The 14,888-nt window shown below is 33.6% G+C and overlaps 1 protein-coding gene across 4 annotated transcripts in view; it reads right to left on the bottom strand.

The window, feature by feature from the left end:
* Positions 1-8,710: 8,710 nt before the first annotated feature.
* The window catches only part of LOC105474050 (solute carrier family 16 member 7), a 98,122-nt gene continuing 91,944 nt past the window's right edge, over positions 8,711-14,888 (bottom strand). For all 4 annotated transcript variants that reach the window (XM_011728370.3, XM_011728368.3, XM_011728367.3 and 1 more), the window contains exons 5-6: positions 12,702-13,520; positions 8,711-8,985 (exon numbers count right to left, since the gene is read on the bottom strand). In XM_011728370.3, the coding sequence (XP_011726672.2) occupies positions 8,729-8,985; positions 12,702-13,520 (1,076 nt within the window). In that variant the 3' untranslated portion in view covers positions 8,711-8,728. The remainder of the gene's footprint in view (positions 8,986-12,701; positions 13,521-14,888) is intronic.

Consider the following 14,888-nt stretch of genomic DNA (forward strand, 5'->3'; position numbering starts at 1 on the left):
CACTATCATAGTAACCATAGTTGATAGACCATGTGGCAATATGATCATTTGTTCAGTGGTCATCAAGATATCTATAGAATAAACAAGACAATTACATTTTATTTTTTTCACTTAAAAATCACAAAAATACAGCCTAAAATATAATTTATACTTTAAAAATAATTCTAAAGATTAACCCCTAAATCTAATCCCTTAAAAAATTCTTGCAACAGTTAGCTGGATATGTCTGTTGCCAAGGAATGTCTTACTTATTAGCAACAAGTTACTATGTATAACTTTTATTCCAACAATCTTATTTTAAATATTTGTTTCAATACTGAGATGAGTAAAACATATTTGTTCAAAGAATATAAGTAGTAAGTAAAATGATTTCAAAAATCTATCAAAAAAGTAGAATTATTCATTCTAGGAAATAATTAACATACTGGTTTAAAATATCTGGGAGAACTTTTACATAAAAAGCTTCAAATTTAGTCAGTTTTAGCAAACACTTGAAAAGACCTTGCTCTTTCTTCTGCAATATAGGGAATTACTATATCTGACTTATATTTGATTAAGTTACAATCTCATTTTTGTTGTCACTACAAAGAAGGATCCTTATATTAGTAAATGCACTCACTGTAATTACTGAGGCCGCCTCCTGTCAGAATGACAATGCTATTTTAGCATACGGGTGTCAGTTTGGCTGAATCTAACCAAATACATCATTTACTACAGATGTTTTTAGGGCCCACCCAATTCATAAAAGATTTTACTGTGATACATGAGTTTACCCAAATTTTTATTAAAGTGTGTTTTTAGGGTAGATCTTGATGAACTATCTTGATGAACTAGGCAAACAAATACTGAATGCAGATTACTCTTTTTACAGTTTTACCAGGAAAACTAATAGCAACCCCTTCACCATGGATCTTTAATTTAGGTGTGATTTTTGTTTGTTCTCTGCAAGGGAATAAAGAAGAAAATCTAGAAAGACTATATCTATCTAGATAAGACGTAGAGGTAGCTGGAATCTCTAACATAAAAGAAGCTCTAGTTACACTATTGCCAGACAGCTGTTGTGGATTTTAGTGTTATTAGGTGAAAAAAAAAAATCACCAAAATAAGAAATTTGAGATAGACCTTATTCTAATAATTTCATTAACACATCTTCAGGTTTTTAGATCAAGAAATACTGTAGAAGTGTTCTCCTCAAGACTATGCTACAGCAATAATTTCTTGCATACAATTAAAGAATTTAATAAACTTGTAGTGTGTGTTCTGCGCTCTGGCGTTCTACTTTAGAAAACAAATGAGCACTGCTTCTAAAATAAAAATGAACAAACTGAAAAAGGAATTAATGAGATATTGACATGTTTTCTATTAATACAATATTGGTATGTTTAAATGATTTTGATATTGCTATAACAACATATATTGTGCAAAATAATTAATCTCACTAAATATTATTTCTGATTTGCCAAGAATTATCTGCCATGGCAATCAGGAAATAGTCTTCAAAGTAAGTTTGCAAACATGATTTTGTAAACCATGATTGGAAAAATATATTCATTTGGGATATAAACTATCAAGTAGGGTTTTCATATGTATTTCTAGGAAAATATTTTATTCACTCTATAAAAGTAATCATTATGACCTTATGGCTTCTGTAGTTCAATAGAGAAAAAAGTGTGTTAGAAGTTAAAAGACCTGAATTCTATCCTCAACCCTGCATTTACTCAGAGTATTGGTATAGGTTTAGGCAAAATCCTTAATCCAGTCTAGTTTTATACGGTAAAAATGTGGATACCTAACAAAACTGAGGGTTGAGAGGATGAAATGAATTCATTAAATATATATTCTGAGACATAAATATATCAAAACAAATAAAAATACAATTAGATCTAATGCTTAGAAATAAATATTTTAATTCATATGTGCTATTTCACTAAATCTAGAAATATTAGTGCTTTAGTTAGATGTAGAAAGTTGATGGTAGAAAAATAAAATCTATTGTACCACTGAAAAGCTTGTCAGAAATATGTACTCTTGAGATTCAGAGGATGAGAAAAAAAATGTGTACTCTAACAAGCAAGCTATATAAACTGAATCTAACTCAAAAAACTTATTTTAGATGCATATAAAAACTGAAAAAACAGAATTAAAGACTTAGTCAAAATAATGTTTTAAAATTTCCATCCTAAATTTATGTGAGATAAAACGCCATTCTTTTGTTTTTCTGAATAGAGGAGGTTTTTATCAACTTATTCTATTTTAATAAAATGTTTAGTATCAGTGTTTTCACACAGAGATTCTCTAGCTTATTTTGCCACATTTAAATTAAAAACAAAGAAACAAAATTCCTGTTTGATCATGTGAAAAATATTTGCTCAAATGTGAATACATTTATGGTCATTAAGTAATTGCCTACTGATATATCCCTGAATATTGTTCACCTTATTAACAAGTATATACAAAGACTGAAAAACATGTAGATCATGCAAACAAGTGTAAGTGTAAATAAATACACCAAAGAAAAAAAATCCATACTAAACATGTCCATAGTTAAATAAAAATGTTAAAGAAGTTTTACCTAGATATTATAAAAACATAGAAAGTAAAACATTAAAAAAAAATTATATAAAGAAAAGGAGGGGGGGATGATGAGGAAGCAGGAGATTGGGATGGGAGATGTAATTTGATCTAAATTCCCATATGCTCCTGTAATATCAAAAATTCATTTTGCAATATTAATTTTGCTCTTAAGGTAGAGACTTTTAAAATGACCATTCTCAATACTACAGCAATTCTTTCATGATTTGGACATAAATGAATTAAAGTGAAGAAAAATCAGTAGATAAGACTAAAATAAACCAGATTGTAGCACCCTGTAAAGAGCTAAAATCTCCAGTGTACAAACAACTGATAGGAAAGAAGAGAAAATCAGAACCATAATAAAATGACAAGCTCAGAAAATCACTCATTTTTAACTGCATCAACAAAGATAATTTATAATTTTGATTATGCAAGCATTATAATTACTGATAATTGGGTCTCAGCTTTTAAGTGCCTTCTCAAACATGAGCTCTGCATATGGTTGTGCAGAAATCAAAATTTTAAAGAGAGATGAGTCAAGTTTGTAATATTAGTCTTATATTCTCAATACTTTAGATGCTGATTGGTGCTCTGAATGGTTGTGGTTAGAAATCTTGTTGGTATGATGTATCAGTGATGTCACTGCATTGATGGAGACTACAGAATAATATGTAATGGTGCAATGTGGTGATGGTAAGCTTTGTTACTCAATGTTGTCAGGCACTTTAAGAAAAACATTCATGATAGTGCCAGTTTTTCAAGACTCTAAAATTATGTTCAATTATATGTGTATGTAATTATAAACGTGCATCACAGTTGACTTTGAAAAGAATGCAGCGCCTTGCAAGTGCACTATTTGAATAGAGGTAAGGAGAACTACAGTCTAAGGACTGCAAAAGTCTAGATGGAGAAGACAAAAGCAATGACACTTGTTTTCTCTATAGAACAAACAAAGAGACAAATGACAACAAAGATGTTCAGAGAAACTTGCAAAATAATCTAGAGTGTAGGGTAAGTTGTATTAAATGATGAAAATTAATATGTAACTGTATAGGTAAACCAAATCATTTGTATCTTACAGTCTTTTTTTTTGGTAGCTAGGGATATTATAAATGGGATAATCACTAACATTCTAAATATAATGTTTTCTAGTAAGTACATTTTCCCTTTTTCTTTTTTTTTTTTTTAAACAGAGACAAGAGTCTCACTCTGTTGCCTAAGCTGGAGTGCAAGTGGGACCATTATAGTTCCCTGAAGCCTCAACCTCCTGGGCTCAAATGACCCTTTCACCTCAGCCTCCCGAGTAGCTGGGACTATAGGTGCACACCACCACATCCAGCTTATTATTGTACTTTTGGAATCATGATATGTAGCAACCAATCTGGGAATTATTTATTCATAAAAGATAACATTTTCCTGATAACTCCAACCTCAGAAAAAAATGTATTATGCCTGACTCAAATATGTTATTTTTATGAAAAAAGAGTCATATTAAAGCAATTATGTCTATACATAATAATTATCATTATTTGAGATAATTTGCATTGGGGAGAAAAGCAAGCAATTAGAAATTACATATTCAAGGCTGGGTGTGGTGGCTCACACCTGTAATCCCAGCACTTTGGGAGGCAGAGGCAAGCGAATCACCTGAGGTCGGAGTTCGAGACCAGCCTGACCAACATGGAGAAACCCTGTCTCTACTATAAAAAACAAAACAAAAAAACCCCCACAAAATTAGCAGGCATGGTGGCACATGCCTGTAATTCCAGCTACTCGGGAGGCTGAGGCAGGAGAATTGCTTGAACCCAGGAGGCAGAGGTTGCGGTGAGCTGAGATCGTGCCACTGCACTCCAGCCTGGGTGACGAGAACGAGACTCCATGTCAGAAAAAAAAAAAAAAAAGAAAAAGAAATTGCATATTCAGGTTCTAGCAAATGCAGTTCTCTAATAAACACTAAATAAATCATAATACAAGTTACAGTTAAACCTAATTGTATTACTATATAGGATGTACCATTTTTGTACCTATATTTTATCTTTGCTTCTCTGGCCTCTATTGGTAGGCAGCATGGTAGTGAACACTCTAGGGGATCTTTCTGGTTTTAGGTAAACCTGAGTTTTAAATTTGGTTCATATCACCTTTTAACTTCGGGCAGTTTGCTGAGCTTCTTTGTTTTTGGTTTTCATTCATCTGTCATGTCAAGCTGGTAATAATTCTGCCATGATTTTGGTTTGAATATTGAAAGGCATTACATAAGCAAAATTCATCTCATAAATATTAGTTCCCTTTCCACTATGTATCTAATCTCCCTATTAAGCCTAAAAATAATAATTTTTTATTTTGTTTTATTAAGTCTTCAACATTCTACTTATAAAAGGGATTTTTTAAAGGTGTTTTAGATAAAAAATAAGTTTCAACTAACTGATCATGAATATCTCTTCATATTTATATCATCTACATAAAAACTTACATTTATATCAGATATCTTTTAGTCTTTTCTATATTCTTGATTGTCATGTTGTACAGCCAGAAAAAAATGAGTAAAAATTATCTAGATTTTTTAAAGTGCACATTCCAACATAACAAATCTAATTATTTTACCTATTTCTTAGTATTAGGCTGAGGTCAATAAGTCCATGAGCTAAGGTGTTGAAATTTGGTACCAAAAAAGTGATATTTATGAGTCATGTAGATTTATACTGAGAAAACACCATGTCTTCCAATGTGAAATACACTAAAACCTGATCTGTTGTCTCCTAAGGTATGCTAGGTGAACGCAAAAAATGATTAGGAAAGGAGGTGAGGATAGGTCAGGAAAAGTGCAAACTCAATGTTCTATTCATAAATTAGTGATGGCCTATTTAAGTAGTGAAAAATATGGGGGGCTCCATTAACACGAATGAAAAAATTCTTAAAGTAGCCATGAATTATTTTGATACCTTAATTAATGACACCCTTCCTTCTGTACAATTTCATAATGGGGGAATACAGATTAGTGGGGATTGTAGTGGTATACACTGACTTTGCTTCATGATATCTCAAATGTTTAAAACCTATTGTTCCCCAGAGGAAGAAATATGTTCAGCATTAATTGTTGTAGAGGCGGAAGCCAAATATATCTCCTCCTCCATTTATGTGACTAATAATGAAAATCCTAGGTTGATACTCTTTTCTCAATCTTGAAAAGATTCTGCTAAAGCAGCAAATCTTCAAACAAGTTCAAGAGGGTGGGGAGCGTGAACAAGTAGAATAATTTATATTACCCTGGAACAATTCTGAATCCTGTAGGTATGTATGTCACTGTTTCATGTGTGTTCTGGTTTAACTGTCAATATTTATGCATGGCAGTTAACATGTGTGCATATTTGTAACTCTGTGCAGTGCTACTGCCAGGTGTGACTGTACAAATCATGTGCGTTGAATGTGCAATTTTTACTTTCTTTTCTAAAAATTTAATATAATCAGCGTTAGAAATAACGAATGAAGGCTGGGCGCGGTGGCTCAAGCCTGTAATCCCAGCACTTTGGGAGGCCAAGACGGGCGGATCACGAGGTCAGGAGATCGAGACCATCCTGGCTAACATGGTGAAACCCCATCTCTACTAAAAAAATACAAAAAATTAGCCGGGCGAGGTGGCGGGCGCCTGTAGTCCCAGCTACTCGGGAGGCTGAGGCAAGAGAATGGTGTGAACCCGGGAGGCGGAGCTTGCAGTGAGCTGAGATCCGGCCACTGCACTTCAGCCTGGGAAACAGAGCGAGACTCTGTCTCAAAAAAAAAAAAAAAAAAAAAAAGAAATAACGAATGAAGATAACCAAAGAGCAGCCAGACAAAAGTGAATTGGTTTTGACGTGATGAGAAACTGATCAGTAAGTAAATAAACCTCCCTGGAGAAGGCCACTGAAATGCACCCAGCAGAACGTCTCTACTAGAAGGTAATAAAAAATATATAATATAGCCTTTGACCTAAAACCTCATGATTATTACTTTGTCATTTATTTCCCCCTGGAACATGATATTCATATTAGTTTAATGTACCTTTTCAGAGAATTCAAGACACTTTTTGGGAAATAGAATTTTTTGTGTGTGTTTGGAAATTTATGATTGGAGAGTTACTACACAATTTAGGGGTTACACCTCTTGAGAAATCCAAGTTTAATAAAAAAGAACTAAAAATATAAACATAGCTAATTCAAGAATCAAGATTGGGTGAAACTAAATTAAAAACAGCCGTAAAGTCCCACATTTTTTCCTAATTTATTTACCTATGATATTGGCACATCTTGTTTTACTTAACATTTGAAAAATACAAGTATCTCTTCATATGCAAAAGAGCAAATGTTAAATGAAAAACTGAATTGTATATAGCTTCCTAAATATGAGCCACATGCTTAAACAGTGAATTAACTTTATGAATCAAATCTTTAATGTTAACTATTACAAAAGCCTGGTATCCAGGTGCAATCTTACCAGAAAAAAAATAGCACCTGCCTTTATTACAATAAAAAAAATGAATGTCTAATTTGCTTTGACATCTTAGGAGTGACATGACACTGCTTTAATAGTCAAGCACTAAATACTTTTTAAATTAATCATAATGTTAAACTTCAGATTTATAGATGCAAATATATTTATAGCTTTAGTCATACTGTACAATTTGTTTCTTGTTTAAAAGTACTTTCTCAGTCAAAATGGTATTTATAGTTTAAAAAGAATATGCCTCTGTATTCAGGAGTGATTCAGGTTCCCAGATGTTTTCACATAGTTATGAAAATGGGAAAGTGCTGAATTAACCTGGGCTGCAATATTTCAAGCTTTTTGCTATCAGGTTATAAACTATACATACAATTGCAAGTCATACAGTGCCTCTCTTTCTAGAAGGCTTTTTACGTTTCCTGGCTTAGTTATGTCCAAAGGCAGCAGGAAGTACTGCCATTCTTATCCTAGGAGACATTTCCAGTGGTTGAGCACAAGGCCTGTTTGTGGTTTGCTTTTACTCTTGCATTTTGTGGAAGGGAGGGAGCTGAGACAGCTTAGAGAGTTCATTAAAACCACCTCTCACCCTTAGTTGTAGTCAGATGAAGTATTCATAACACTAACCTCCAATTACTACTATGTGTTGGGAAAAATTAGAATTCGGTCTACTTACAATCCTGCCAACTAGGATTTTACTTTGATATTTCAGTATAACAGCGAATCTGGATTGAGTGCTGTTTAAAATTAAATCCCTGATTATTACTTTCTGGATTACGAACTAAAATCCTTGTAAAATCAATGGATGTGGTTCATTGTTAAGAGTCGTGCAGACTTTTACATGTTAGGTAAGAATTCTAAAAAGTATTTGAGGGTTTTATTGTCTAGCACCAGGTACTAATGCCCCCTACTCAAAAAAAAAATCATGCTCATGGATTAATCAAGTCTAACAGTGCTCAGATTTAATGGTTTAACATTGATTTTCTTTTCTTTGTCAAATTTATATATGCAAATATTTTTATAGCAGTCAGATATATTTTTGAATAAGGATCACCCTCATTTTTACCCATGTGCTTATCTTTAAAACTAACATTGTAAAGTAGCACACAGACATATGTTTCTTTTGTCTTCATGGATTTTTTACCTTAAAAATAAATTATCGCTTCTTTTTAATTTGTTTTTTATTCTCCAGACACTCTGTGTACATGTGGGTAAGCATGTGGGAGTATGTGTGTTTGTGTGTAAGAGGAGATAATTAATTGTCTCTCATCTCTATCTCATACATTAATATCAAGCAAAAAAATGAAATGTATTAAGGATCACTTTGTAGGATTAGGCATCCTCCTTCTACCTACTTAAACTAGGGGTTTGAAATTCAGAACTTTCCACATAACCAAGACCGAAAGTCACTGGGAGACTTTAAAATTAGTATTTTCACCACCACATCCAGAGTCAGGTATGGAAATAAACCTGTAGCATGGATTCTTTCTATGCATAATCTCAAAATTTACCCAAATAAGTTTTAAAACTAATTTAAAATTTGCCATTGAGGAAAATATCATCTCCATCCTTAATTGTGACTCCTCATTTCAGCTAAAAACTTTTCCAATACTTTAAAAAAACAAAATGAAAAACAAACTGCTAGGGAAAGCAATAAACACTGAAATCAGAGATGTGATTCTTGTTAAATATTAGTTTCTCTTTCTGAGGTTACACTCGGTGGATTTGAAACTTTGACATTAACATCTTCTGAATGTTTAGATTTGCTCAAGCGTTCCGATTCTCTGGTTGTCTTTCTTGCACTTTGCTCCCTCCTTTCCTTTGCAAGCAATCTATAGTTGATAGCATTGCCAATGAGCAGCCACACGCTTGCTGCTACCACAATAGCCCCACAGGCCATGTACATGTATTTATAATCTCCAGTTATATCCACCAATTTACCTAGAAGACAAAGAGCATCTTTTTAAGTTGGCATCATAAAACAGTCATATAATGATAAAAATTTCAAATAAATTATTCTTCAAAGTATATTCCTCTTATTTAAATTAATATCAAATAAGACTTTAAAAATAAAAAAAATCTAGATTATGACTTCTATATATGCTTAGTAAAGATATGCAGAGACACTCACAGTATTATATTACCAGTACATTAAATTTACTAAAAATTATTTCTCCCACTAAGATACACAAACAAGACAAGTTAGGTATATATGTTTTGTGTGTATATATTAATACATACAAGAGTGAGGTATATTTTTATATCCATACATGTAAATACAGATATCTCTATTTACAGTACACATGTTAGGATTGCTTCACCTTTTCCATGCTTCCTTTTCTCTTCAACAGAGAAAACTTACTTTCTTTAGGAGAAACCCAAAGACTTTTACATGGTTCCTAACAGTGTCTAATATTTACTAAGTGTTTTCTCTATGCTCCATACTAGCCTAAGAATTTTATCTGTAATATCTCACTCTATCCTTACAAGGAGTACTGTGAAGTAATCTGGGCATGGTTACGTAGCTCGTTAGTGGTAGAATCTAGACTCTTAATTGAAGTCTGTCTGGACTTATTCTTAACTACTCTGCAGAATGGCTTCACCTAACCTGTTGGTTAAGTGTAACACTATTTGAGCTAATCCCAGTTTCTTACTTTATCTGAGTCTAAATTATTAAGGGCAAACTAATCAGTAAAAAACTACTTGTTCCATTTGATTATTGAGACCATTTAAAATTTAACCTGGTGCCCTTTAATCTAGACGTTTACTGACTTTTAAAATTTTGTCAGCTTATATTTAGTTTTGTCTCTTGCTTATGCAGGCATCTAATTCTTAGTAATTATTAACAGCAAAATTTAGTGTATACAAATCTACATAAATTAGCATATGTATTCCAAGTGACTCTGATATACAACTTTCAAACCAGTCTGTTTAGTCAGAATCCATAACATTCTCCCTAGAATCTAGTCAGTGGCTCAACATTAACTTTGTCTACTTGCAATATATTACCTATTTGAACAAAATTTTCTGTTTTAATTAGGTAGATGGTAGAATGGTTTTAAGTAAGCATGATATATTCATAAACATAACAAAAATTGCATAATTTTAATTTTCCTTCCTAACTTGAGTCAAATATTTCTATTTCTACAATGATTGTTATACTTCTAAATATAAAAGCATTAGATCCATGGCCCATCAGAGTGAACACCACTTTGGGCTGCCACATCAGCATACTTTCTAAATGTTTTAAGAATTTTTTAGCGTCATCAAGAAACCAGATATGCTTTCCAGAACTAAAGCTTCAATTCTTTCTGAGAGGAGCAGTGAAAGTATAGTCTGAAAAAAACAAATATGAAATAGAAACCACACACTCCCTACTTTTCATTGCTATGCTGCAACTATGTCAGAAATAACAGCAATAATATTCAATCATTCAAAAATATTAACTCAGTGCCTACTATGGGCCAGGCAGTTCTAGCAATAATCAAATACTATAGAGGAGAAGTCAATCTAAAAGTCAAGACGAGTTGATGGGTGCAGCACACCAACATGGCACAAGTATACATATGTAACAAACCTGCACGTTATGCACATGTACCCTAGAACTTAAAGTATAATAAAAAAAAAGTCAAGAAATATTAAGGGTAGCAGATGGCAGATACGGAATGAAAAAATGGATATATAATGGCTACAGTCTGAGAGTTTCAACAATAGGTCTAAAATCAATTACTGCCATTTGCTACCAGTGGCACACGGTTTGGCAATGTTAATGCAATAAGCATTCAAAAATATTGAAACTGTTTTTTAAAAATATTAATGCACATTATCTGCTCAGGTGGGAGTGGCCACATAAGATTCCTTTATTTTAATTCTTAGAGTCTATCCCCACAATGTATTTGGACTTGATTCTTTTTTCATCCCCTCATGCATGGTGACTTCTCTGTTAACACTAAGAATTGTGTGGATCATGAATAGGCTCTAAAACTCATTTGATCAAACTAATACTATATGAAAAGAAGGACCAGTCGTGCTTATCTTATGTAACAAAATCAACTGCCTGATAAATAATAAGACCTACTGGCTTTCACTCTTTATTGACAATTGTTTTGATGTCATGGTATATTTATATTGAGAGATATACCAACTACCATCAAAAAGTCAATGATGTCATTAAAATTAACAAATTAAACATGAATTTTTACACTTTCAGAATGGTTCCTTGATGTCATGTAGAAAACAGTTAAAAAACTGACTAAATAATGGAAAAATTTACATTTAGCCTGGCAGTGACTCTGACCATGAGAGAGCAGGCCAAGAGTCTAAGTCAAGTATTAACCAAAACAATATACAGTTGTTGCTGGCAAAGGCTGGTGCACAAACAGAACGTAATATTTATAACATTTAAAGTCTAAGACGAAACGAAGTTTTAACTTCAAAATGCTCTTATACATGTCTTTAAACCAGAAGTTCAGAGGGCATAATTTATTCCTTAAAGCATTCACCACTGTAATTCAGAAGGAAACTATAAAATAACCACAAGCAATTCTAACAAAACTCTAATGCTTCTGTGATGACTATTTTATCTATTTCTCTCTCTCTCTTAAATATCAGACCAGCTTCTCAATTTGTGAGGGTACTCTTTGGTCATGCCCTAAACATGTACTGCATCTTTTTACTGAATACTTTAGCATAGACACTTTTATTGGCATTTTGAAAATATTTCAGATTTTAAAATCTGAAGGTAATCTTTCCAATTTATAAACATGGAACATAAGTGGCACCCAAAAAACCTCTGAATAAATTTTCAGTCATCCCTGTCTTTCTCTATATGTAATATATACATGAATATATTCCTATCAGTGATATTATAAATGTATTTTCTCAGCATGTAACAAATTTCAAATTAATATATCTAATGTACTCTATTAAAAAATAGATTCTGACCTTTAGAGAGAATATTTTACATTTTTGGCTCATTTCAATATAAACAGTTAAGAAATTGTTCACCAATGATAAAGATAAAATAGCATTTTTTTCTGATATATTTTTAAGAGACCAAAACAACTGAAGTAGATAAAAATCCTGAAGATTATGATGCTAATTATCAGTCTAACATAAGTTCTTAAGTTCATAGGTCCAGGTTCTGAAACAAATTTAGGTCTAAAATTGACTATGAAATTTTTAAGTTTATAGTAAAACCTAAAATTAGCCTGCCCATATTCCTTCAGGCTATTAGTATTATAAAACACATTTAAAAATCTGTATATAGCCAGGCGCGGTGGCTCAAGCCTGTAATCCCAGCACTTTGGGAGGCCGAGGTGGGCAGATCACAAGGTCAGGAGATCGAGACCATCCTGGCTAACACGGTGAAACCCCATCTCTACTAAAAATACAAAAAAAAAAAAAAAAAAAATTAACTGGGCATGGTGGCGGACGCCTGTAGTCCCAGCTACTTGGGAGGGTGAGGCAGGAGAATGGCGGGAACCTGGAAGGCGGAGCTTGCAGTGAGCCCAAATCGCGCCACTGCACTCCAGCCCGGGCAACAGAGAGAGACTCCGTCTCGAGAAAAAAAAAAAAAAAAAAATCTGTATATAAAGTCTCAGTTAATGGTTATTAATTTTATGCTTTATATTTTTCTTGATGAAAAATGTTCTTACCAGCAAGAGGAGGGCCAAGAAGAACTGGGCCACACTCCACAACTGTGACAAGTCCGACGGCACTGGAAAATCTCGGTGCACCCACGAGGTCCATGAGAGTTTCAAAGAGAACACTGCTAACACTCCCAAATCCAAGGCCAAAAAATATAGCATATAATACCAGGCTTGTGTAGTCCTGTGCCAGCGGGCACAAGAGATGACACACTCCATTGAACATGATTGCAAAACTGAAGAAGTACTGAATTCGAGGTCGAATATGTTTGGAGTTTGCAATTAATCCTACAGAAGGCCTAGCAAACATATCAACGAAAGCCATAATAGATAGCAGAAAAGCTGCCGAGTACTCATCAATTCCCTGGTCTTTAGCATATGGAGCCAAGAATATAATGGGGGCAAAAAAACCTAGGAACATAATGACATTTCCAGACAGATATATCAGAAATCCTCTATGCTTAAAAAGGGAGAAATCTAAATACTTATTAACTTTTTCCCAAGTTGATTTCTTCGGTTTGATTTTCTTCTGGCCTGAATCGTCTTCTGTTGTGACAGTCTTATTTTTAGACTTAGAAGTGGTTTGACTGGGTCCAAGGGGTCTCATGAGGGACCCAGCCACACAGGCATTCAAAAGTAGACTTCCCAAAATCAGGAAACTTCCTTTCCAGCCAAAAGTATTAAAAAGGTACTGATTGAAAGGAGCCAATGAACTTAAGAAAACAGGACTTCCTGCCATGGCCAATCCATTTGCCATGGGTCGCTTCCTATAGAAGTATTTGCCAATTATTGTTAAGGCGGGTTGCAGGTTGAAGGCTAAACCTAAACCTAAAAAGAACAAAACAAAAGTGGGGGAAAACACAAACACATTATGGCACTCACAAAAGAAATTACTCCTCAAAATTTACATTCAAGGGGGAAAGGCAGAATTAAAAATGCAATAAGAGATAGTACATTTTGATTATTATAAATGTAATTGCACAAAAATAAAAAGGTTTTCATAATCGAACACTTGAAATGACAGTTTCATATTCCTTTAATTTTAAAGCACAAAAATAAAACTAAGAATTTCTACTGATGTATCAACAGTCATACAATAGGTTGAAACTAGGACAAAATTATTAGTTCTCAATTAAAATCATTTAATTACACAGATCCTTTCCTCTTGACATACACTTATATACACATATATGGAATAGATTTCTTCCTTGTGAGCAAGAGGGCAATATAAAGGTGTGAATACTTTCCTTTTGGCATTGAAGAATTATAAACAAACTAAAAAGGTCATAATTTGTAACAATCTTATGTCTCCCTACAAACGTTTGTTTGAACACCATGCAAATAACAAAAAGAGTAATGAATGTATGCCATTAATTTCATGCTCTACATCCCTCACATTCCACATTTAATGTATATAGATGCACATGTGTGCTAAGTAAAAAGGAATTTTTTGCTTGAAACATAGTTTTTAATTCAGGGATTAATGCTGATTGTTTATATGAGCCAAAGTCCCCACTGTCTAGGGAGCTCCTTGGCAGTGTTGAGTGTCACCTTTGGAAAATTAATTACCTCTTGTAGCTCACTAAAGTACTACTGAGCGATTGTAATAAATAAGGTCCTTTAAAAAGTACATTGATTGAGGCCGGGCGCGGTGGCTCACGCCTGTAATCCCAGCACTTTGGGAGGCTGGGGCAGATGGATCACGATGTCAGGAGATTGAGACCATCCTGGCCAACATGGTGAAACCTCGTCTCTACTAAAAATACAAAAATTAGCCAGACATGGTGGCAGGTGCCTGTAATCCCAGCTACTCGGGAGGCTGAGGCAAGAGAATTGCTTGAACTGAGGAGACAGAGATTGCAGTGAGCCGAGATCACACCACTGTACTTCAGTCTGGCAATAGAGCAAGACTGTCTCAAAAGAAAAAAAAAAAAAAAAAAGTATATTGATTTACATAAAATTGACTTATATAACTATCTGTTGTTTTTCCTTAAACTAGGCATTACTCTATATTTATTTTAGGGGCTAGAGAGGTAAGAGTTCTTCTATATTTACAAATTTACCTAAATTGAAACAGTTCTGTAAAGTGGTTAAGTATTCCAGTTGTGAAATACACAGGTCTGTGTACAATACTCCAACCGTTTAATACAGACATTTTCTATAAGTAAGAGGACCCCTAAAAGCTGACAGGAAGGA

This window comes from Macaca nemestrina, chromosome 10, assembly GCF_043159975.1.
Source record: "Macaca nemestrina isolate mMacNem1 chromosome 10, mMacNem.hap1, whole genome shotgun sequence".
Taxonomy (NCBI): Eukaryota; Metazoa; Chordata; class Mammalia; order Primates; family Cercopithecidae; genus Macaca; species Macaca nemestrina.